Genomic DNA, 8,356 nt, shown 5'->3' on the forward strand with positions numbered 1-8,356 from the left:
GCTGGAGCGTGTGCTACAGGTGGGTGCTGCTATGGTGACCAGCGAGCTGAGATAAGGGGGGACTTTAGCTAGCAGGGTCTTGTAGATGACCTGTAACCAGTGGGTTTGGCGACGAGTATGAAGCGAGGGCCAGCCAACGAGAGCGTACAGGTCGCAGTGATGGGTAGTATATGGGGCTTTAGACTGCATCCAATTTGTTGAGTAGGGTATTGGAGGCTATTTTGTAAATGACATCGCCGAAGTCGAGGATCGGTATGATGGTCAGTTTTACGAGGGTATGTTTGGCAGTATGAGTGAAGGATGCTTTGTTGCGAAATAGGAAGCCAATTCTAGATATAAATTTGGATTGGAGATGTTTGATGTGAGTCTGGAAGGAGAGTTTACAGTCTAACCAGACACCTAGGTATTTGTAGTTGTCCACATATTCTAAGTCAGAACCGCCCAGAGTAGTGATGCTGGACGGGCGGGCAGGTGGAGGCAGCGATCGGTTGAAGAGCATGCATTTAGTTTTACCTGTATTTAAGAGCAGTTGGAGGCCACGGAAGGAGAGTTGTTACTCATTGAAGCTTGTCTGGAGGTTAGTTAACACAGTGTCCAAAGAAGGGCCAGAAATATACAGAATGGTGTCGTCTGCGTCGAGGTGTATCAGAGACTCACCAGCAGCAAGAGCGACATAATTGATGTATACAGAGAAGAGAATCGGCCCAAGAATTTAACCCTGTGGCACCCGCATAGAGACTGCCAGAGGCCCGGACAACAGGCCCTCCGATTTGACACACTGAACTCTATCAGAGAAGTAATTTGTGAACCAGGCGAGGCAATCATTTGAGAAACCAAGGCTATTGAGTCTGCCGATGAGAATGTGGTGATTGACAGAGTCGAAAGCCTTGGCCAGGTCAATGAATACGGCTGCACAGTATTGCTTCTTATCGATGGCGGTTAAGATATCGTTTAGGACCTTGAGCGTGGCTGAGGTACACCCATGACCAACTCTGAAACCAGATTGCATAGCGGAGAAGGTGCGGTGGGATTCAAAATGGTCAGTAATCTGTTTGTTGACTTGGCTTTCGAAGACCTTAGAAAGGCAGGGTAGGATACATATACAGTAGGTCTGTAGCAGTTTGGGTCAAGAGTGTCCCCCCCTTTGAAGAGGGGGATGACCGCAGCTGCTTTCCAATCTTTGGGAATCTCAGACGACACGAAAGTAATAGGGGTTGCAACAATTTCGGCAGATAATTTTAGAAAGAAAGGGTCCAGATTGTCTAGCCCAGCTGATTTGTAGGGGTCCAGATTTTGCCGCTTTTTCAGAACATCAGCTGACTGGATTTGGGAGAAGGAGAAATGGGGAAGGGTTGGGCGAGTTGCTGTGCGGGGTGCAGTGCTGTTGACCGGGGTAGGGGTAGCCAGGTGGAAAGCATGGCCAGCCGTAGAAAAATGCTTATTGAAATACTCAATTATAGTTGATTTATCAATGCTGACAGAGTTTCCTATCCTCAGTGCAGTGGGTAGCTGGGAGGAGATGCTCTTATTCTTCATGGACTTTACAGTGTCCCAGAACTTTTTTTAGTTTGTGTTGCAGGAAGCAAATTTCTGCTTGAAAAAGATAGAATTGGCTTTTCTAACTGCCTGTGTATATTGGTTTCTAACTTCCCTGAAAAGTTGCATATCACGGGGGCTGTTCGATGCGAATGCAGAATGCCACAGGATGTTTTTGTGTTGGTTAAGGGCAGTCAGGACTGGAGAGAACCAAGGGCTATATCTGTTCCTGGTTCAACATTTCTTGAATGGGGCATGCTTATTTAAGATGGTGAGGAAGGCATTTAAATAAAAAGAAACAGACATTCTCTACTGACGGGATGAGGTCAATATCCTTCCAGGATACCCGGGCCAGGTCGATTAGAAAGGCCTGCTCGCTGAAGTGTTTCAGGGAGCTTTTGACAGTGATGAGTGGAGGTCGTTTGACCGCTGACCCATTACGAATGTAGGCAATGAGGCAGTGAACACTGAGATCTTGGATGAAAACAGCAGAGGTGTATTTAGAGGGCAAGTTGGTGAGGAGGATATCTATGAGGGTGCCTGTGTTTATGGCTTTGGGGTGGTACCTGGTGGGTTCATTGATAATTTGTGTGAGATTGAGGGCATCAAGCTTAGATTGTAGGATGGCTGTAGGACTATATATGACTATATACAAATGAGATGAGTAATGTAGGGTATGTAATCATTATATAAAGTGGCATTGTTTAAAGTGCCAAGTGATACATTTATTGCATCCCATTTTTAATTATTAAAAGTGGCTAGAGATTTGAGTCAGTATGTTGGCAGCAGCCACTCAATGTTAGTGATGGCTGTTTAACAGTCTCATGGCCTTGAGATAGAAGCTGTTTTTCAGTCTCTCGGTCCCAGCTTTGATGCAACTGTACTGACCTCGCCTTCTGGATGATAGCGGGTGTGAACAGGCAGTGGCTCAGGTGGTTGTTGTCCTTGATGATCTTTTTGACCTTCCTGTGACATCGGGTGCTGTAGGTGTCCTGGAGGGCAGGTAGTTTGCCCCCGGTGATGCGTTGTGCAGCACCTCTGGAGAGCCTTACGGTTGTGGGCGGAGCAGTTTAGGCCAAAGTCTGGAACTACAATAACTTTCACATTACATTATTTTTAAGTTATAGCTTCTTAAAATGTAGAAGAAAGAACCCAGGAGACTACCTGCTATGTCTGAGTTGCAATTTAGAAAACAATAGCAATGTTTGAAGGATCAAAGGCTAGCAGCACTCTCTTATGGCACTGGAAGGCCTGGGTGTAAGTCCATAAACACTGTAAAATGCCACTGTAATCTAGTCATGTGCAGTGTCTTTATTAATGCAGATACATATTTGATACATACTGATACATACTGTAGCTCGGTCATGTGTTTACCAAACATATATCAGTCTCAAAAAGCTGATCATTAAAACAGGAGGACTTTCTCCTACTAGGACTTTCTCCGGTCTGTGATCAGACTCAGTGGAGAGTGTCTAATCTGTGAGGTCACAGACATGACCACTGAGTTTAGCCTTGCTTAGCACCATCTGTCAGTCCCACTGCCAGGGCGGAAGGACTCCAGTCACAGTGTTAATTGTCTGACTGTTATCACCATTCAACGTAGGCCAAAGCCTGGGCATAGCCTACAGTAGATGGGACAACGGTTAAGAATGACTCTCTAAAGATCCCAGATATAGATGTGTGAGCTTGATTTGTTTGAGAAAGCTTTCTGTACTCTAATGCCAAAGTTGATAGACTCGGTAAAAGAAAAATGATACCCCTACACACACGCACAAACAGCACACCTACAGTATGTCATTCCTCACTCCTCACTTTATTTGCAGGACACAATGATCCTCCCACAAAGCCTAAAGCTGAGTGGCTGCTGCATCTCTACAGTATGTGAGAGTGCTGCTGTTGATGGTGCTGGTGGCGATGGAGCCTGTGGAGGTGGGGTTGGCGAGTCTCAGGCTGCTCTGCCTTTCTGCCAACAAACCAGGCCAGGTGGAGGAGCAGGAAGGTGACCGCCCCTCTCAGGCTCAGCAGCAATAGCTGCAGCAGGAGGAAGGCCCTGAGCATTTCCCACCCAGTATAACTCAGGAAGAGAAGCCTGAACTCCAGAGAGGACCACAGCAGGAGGGAGTTGAGCAGGACAGCCAGAGCCTCAAAGCCACAGAAAACCCGCTGCCACAAAACATTACCCCCGGGGGATGTTCTAGGGAAGGGGCGGCGTGCGCCTGAACACAGGTGCCACAAGTCCATGCAGGATTTAGCTATGATGGTCAACAGGCACCAGAGGGCACACTGGGGGTAGATGCCTGAGAAGAACATGACGTGGCAGTACGAGATGAGGAGCTCCAGGTAGCTCCAGGTCTGGGTGTCACACAGTGGTCTGTTGCTCTGCTCTGTGATCTGTCTAAGGACGTGAGACTGATGTTCCTGGTGGGCGCGGCCAGGGGGCATCCTCATCCTCCTCAAGCGGCGCAATAGCATGGCGGACAGCAGCTTAATGCCCAGGTGGGTGGCCAGCTGCACAGATAGGTGGAAGCGCACCATGGTGAGGTCATTCAGGACCAGAGCCCTGTAGAGGTGGATGGAAAAGTGGTTGAAGAGGCAGGAGAGGATAACCTCAGGGAGCATGGGCTGTTGCCTTGGTGACTGATGACCTGGCGGCTCGGGATCAGGGCTGAGGCCTTGGGACAGTTGGAATGCAACATAGTCCATCCCTGCCATGGCAACCGTGAAGGCGATTTTGGGGAGGTAAACAAGGATGTTGTGAAAGAGGAAACTGAGCTCTTCTCTCAGGAGGAAGTCCCCCACTAGTCCATCTAGGTGTAAATACATCAGGATTGGGATGGAGGAGAGGCAGAGGGTGCAGGTTAAGAAGGCAAAGGAGTGTTGCAGTCTCCTCAAGCTCATCTTTCCAAAAGGGTGGGCATCGATCTGGGACTGTGGTGGTGCTGTGCCCTGTGCCACCCTGGGCACCGCTGCTGCTGTTGATGAGTGACTGTGTGACGGATGAGTGACCACAGTCCCCCAGTCCCTCTGCAGGGCTTTGCTCTTCTCCCTCCAGCCCTGCAGGAACAGCTCTGACCACACCACACTGGAGAGGGTGAAAAAGACCAGGTTGTTCCCCAGCCTGAGGGGGTAGAAGGAGAGAAACATGGACAACGTGGATTTCAGGAGGAGAGCATTGACCAGCGAACCCTCAAACCCAAAGTAGAGGGCCACCGCCTCCCCAAAATAAGCCCTGATATCTTCCAGCAGCTGCCAATGCTCTCTCTGGCTGAAGGGTTTGAGGCCACACCAGCCAGCCCACCACCTCCCCTGGAGGCTCTGAAGCAGCGGGGCTTCATGTAGGGGGTAGATGCTAGTTAGGACTCTTAAGCGGGACAGACTGGCCATCACTGGTTCTCCTGGAAGGAGGGGAATCCGTTGGAGCACCTGAATTTCCTCCCCCTCCCCCACTCTCAGCCTGTCTAGGATCCTCTGCACCAGGGTCACACACTCAGCCGATGACAGCATCCCATACACCCCCTCTGTGGGGCGCGTCCCCCCCAGGTCCCCCACCTCCCGTGCCTGACCTCCTATAGGGCAGCAGGGCTTGTGTCTGAACAGAAGGTCCTCGTCAGCCTCCAGGAGCAGCCGCTCTGGCGTGGCCCCCACCACCATGATGGCACCCCCGGCCCTGGTCTGGCTGATCACTCTGGCCAAGAGGTCTAGTCCCCCCAGGGGCTCAGGTGTAAGGATCTTCCCCAGGAGCCAGTCCACAGTGTCAGCCTCCACCTCAGGGTGGAACTCCAGCAGAATCAGAGAGGTGATCTCATTAAGGTGCTGCACGGGGAGCATGAAGGCTGCCATGGTGATGTTGGTGAGTTCTTTCCTCCGTGTGTTCCCTCCTCCTAATAACATGCTGTCCCGAAGGGCGGTCATGGTTCCTTCTTCCTGGTGTTGACAGGGGGTTCTGCGTAGGTTTCGCCAGCCCCTTGCTTCCTCTCTTCTCTTCACAGGGTACAGGAACAGGGCTTCGATGGACAAGATTGTCTCAGCACACAGTGCCACAGGGATTTATGATGACACTAGCTGTAGCTGTGAGAATGTCTGACAGGGGGGCAGCACAGTGCAGTTGCATTGTGACATCAGCACAATGTCATAGAATAATTTGTCACTAGTTAGCACAGCCACAAAGTAAGAATGAGCTTTTTGGTTTTAATTTAGGGTTAGGGTTAGGCATAAGGTTAGCAATGTGGTTAGGGAAGAGGTTAGGTAAAAAAAAAAATATTTTAAGAAGATAAATTGTGGAAATAGGTGGGGTTTAGCCATAATTCTGACTTTGTGGCTGTGGTAACTAGTGACAATCTAGAAGAATGTCCTGTTTTCTCATACACTGAGCTGTAAAGAAATTAGCATTCATCTCATTCTGGGCACTGAGGTGGTGGCATTGAGACTGCTGGAAAACATTTTGCATACCTTTTTATAAAACTTTTTTTTATAAGTCTACAACCTTGGATTTCTTCACATTTTATTGTGTTACAAAGTGGGATTGAAATGGATTTTAGTGTCTTTTTTCCCCAACAATCTACACAAAATACTCTGTTATGTCATAATGGAAGAAATGTAAAAAAAAATACAAAATAAAACATTAATATACCTTGATTAGATAAGTATTCAACCCTCTGATCCAATACATGTTAGAAAACCTTTGGCAGTTATTGCAGATGTGAGTCTTCTTGGGTGAGTCTCTAAGAGTTTTGCACACCTGTATTGTGCAATTATTATTATTCTTATCCATTATTCTTTTCAAAATTCTTCAAGCTCTGCCAAGGTGTAGGGAATCATGGCTCGAGAGCCATTTTCAAATCTTAGATTTTCAAGCAGATTTAAGTCAAAACTGTAACTTGGCCGCTCAGGAACATTGACTGTCTTCTTAGTAAGCAACTCCAGTGTAGATTTGGGTTTTTGTTGAAGGTTATTGTCCTGCTGAAAGATCAATTGCTGTGGTTTTCCTCTATGAATTTGGCTGTGAATCTTTGCCATTGTCAAGCATTTTTGATTCATTTGATTTAACTAGGCAGTTAAGAGCAAATTCTTATTTACAATGACAGCCTAAAGGGGAACAGTGGGTTAACTGCCTTGTTCAGGGGAAGAACAACAGATTTGGACCTTGTCAGCTCAGGGATTCAACCAGCAACCTTTTGGTTACTGGCCCGACTCTCTAACCACTAGGCTACCCACATACCATGATGCATCAGCCACCATGCTTGAAAATAAGAAGGCAGCTATTCAGTGATGTGTTGTGTTAGACTGTCCCTAAACATAAGGCTTTGCATTCAGGCCAGAAAGAGTATTCTTTTACCATGTTTTTTTTCTTTTCACCATTACTTTGCATACACACGTATGTTAAAGCAAAAAAACATCTTCATATTTTTATTCTTCTTATCACTCTGTCATGTAAGTAATTATTGTGGAGTCACTACAATGTTGCTGATCCCTCCTCAGTTTTCTCGTGTCACAGCCATTGAACTGTGTCGCCCAATGGCCTCATGGTGACATCCCTAAGCAGTTTCCTTCCTTTCCTGCAGCTCAGTTCAGAAGGACGACTGCATCTTTGATGTGTCTGGGTGGTTTAGTACATCATCCGCAGCATAATTATTAACTTGACCATGCTTAAAGACATATACAATTCCTAATGTGTTATTGTTAACCATCTACCAATTACTGCCCTTCTTTAAGAGGCTTTCGAAAAACTCCCTGGTCTTTGTAGTTGAATCTGTGCTTGAAATTCAACACTTACCTGAGGGAACTTACAGATGTTGCATGTATAGTATGGGGGTCATAGGAAAGGTTGGTCCTTTAAAAATCATGTCAACCCCTATTATTTCACACAGAGTCCATATAACTTATTATGTGATTTGTTAAGCAAACATTTTACTTCAGAAATAATTTAGGCTTGCCTAAACAAAGGGGGTGAATACTTATGCATCGACTATATTTTAGTTCTAGATGTTTTATTAAGTTGTAAAAATGTGTAGAATTTTCTTTTCACTTTGACATTATGGAGTATTTTGCGTCTAATTAATGGCAACAAAAAAAAAACGTACAATTTACATCTATTTAAATCCCACTTTGTAACACAACAAAATGTGAAAAAAGGTTCAAGGGGGTGTAAACTTTCTATAGGCAATGTAGCTTTCATACTCTCATAACCAAAACATACAATATCATTCATTTACTAACCTGAAAATGAGTGGTCATTTCCTCTTCAAAAAGTTAAAATTGTTGATCCAATTAACAGTAATATGTAGGTCTATAAAATTAGCACAGCAAGGAGAATATGTGGGTGGATTCAGACATGTGATACCATCTTTTACCAGAAGATGGTGATATCACCCTTACAAATAGGAGAAAGCATTTCCTATACAGTACGGTAGTTCCACAAAGTCACTACAAGGGTAATATGAATCAGGGTGTTGCTGACGACTGAAAATAATTTATGAGTCACTAATATCCTACTTAGTCATAGAACACTGCTATCTGTGAGGTGCACCAGTTAACACCAAGCAAAAATAACACCGCCTGCTAAACTGATTCGTTTTTCTATTTCTGAAATACCATTGAAATATGAGTCTCTGACTCATAGGCTTGTATACAAAGCCTGCGGTGTAGTGTTTATTATGCAATTGATACAGTTGAGTCTAACAAAAGCCATTGGAGCGATGCCAAGCCTCACACAGCGTTCCAGCATTTCTTGGAAACCAATTGGCTGACTTTCGTAATTTCTTCCGGGAAAATGAATATGCATACCTCCAGCCAGAAAACAGCAGAGAAAACAGGGAGTGGG

At 45.9% G+C, this 8,356-nt stretch overlaps 1 protein-coding gene across 1 annotated transcript; it reads right to left on the minus strand.

Annotated features, from left to right (window-relative positions):
• Positions 1–3,408: 3,408 nt before the first annotated feature.
• On the minus strand, positions 3,409–5,448 carry LOC109891956 (anoctamin-10-like). Its single transcript, XM_031834985.1, has one exon. It carries the CDS (start codon positions 5,446–5,448, stop codon positions 3,409–3,411), a length of 2,040 nt encoding a protein of 679 aa, XP_031690845.1.
• Positions 5,449–8,356: the final 2,908 nt, after the last annotated feature.

The sequence above is a fragment of the Oncorhynchus kisutch genome, linkage group LG10 (genome assembly GCF_002021735.2).
Source record: "Oncorhynchus kisutch isolate 150728-3 linkage group LG10, Okis_V2, whole genome shotgun sequence".
Classification (NCBI taxonomy): Eukaryota; Metazoa; Chordata; class Actinopteri; order Salmoniformes; family Salmonidae; genus Oncorhynchus; species Oncorhynchus kisutch.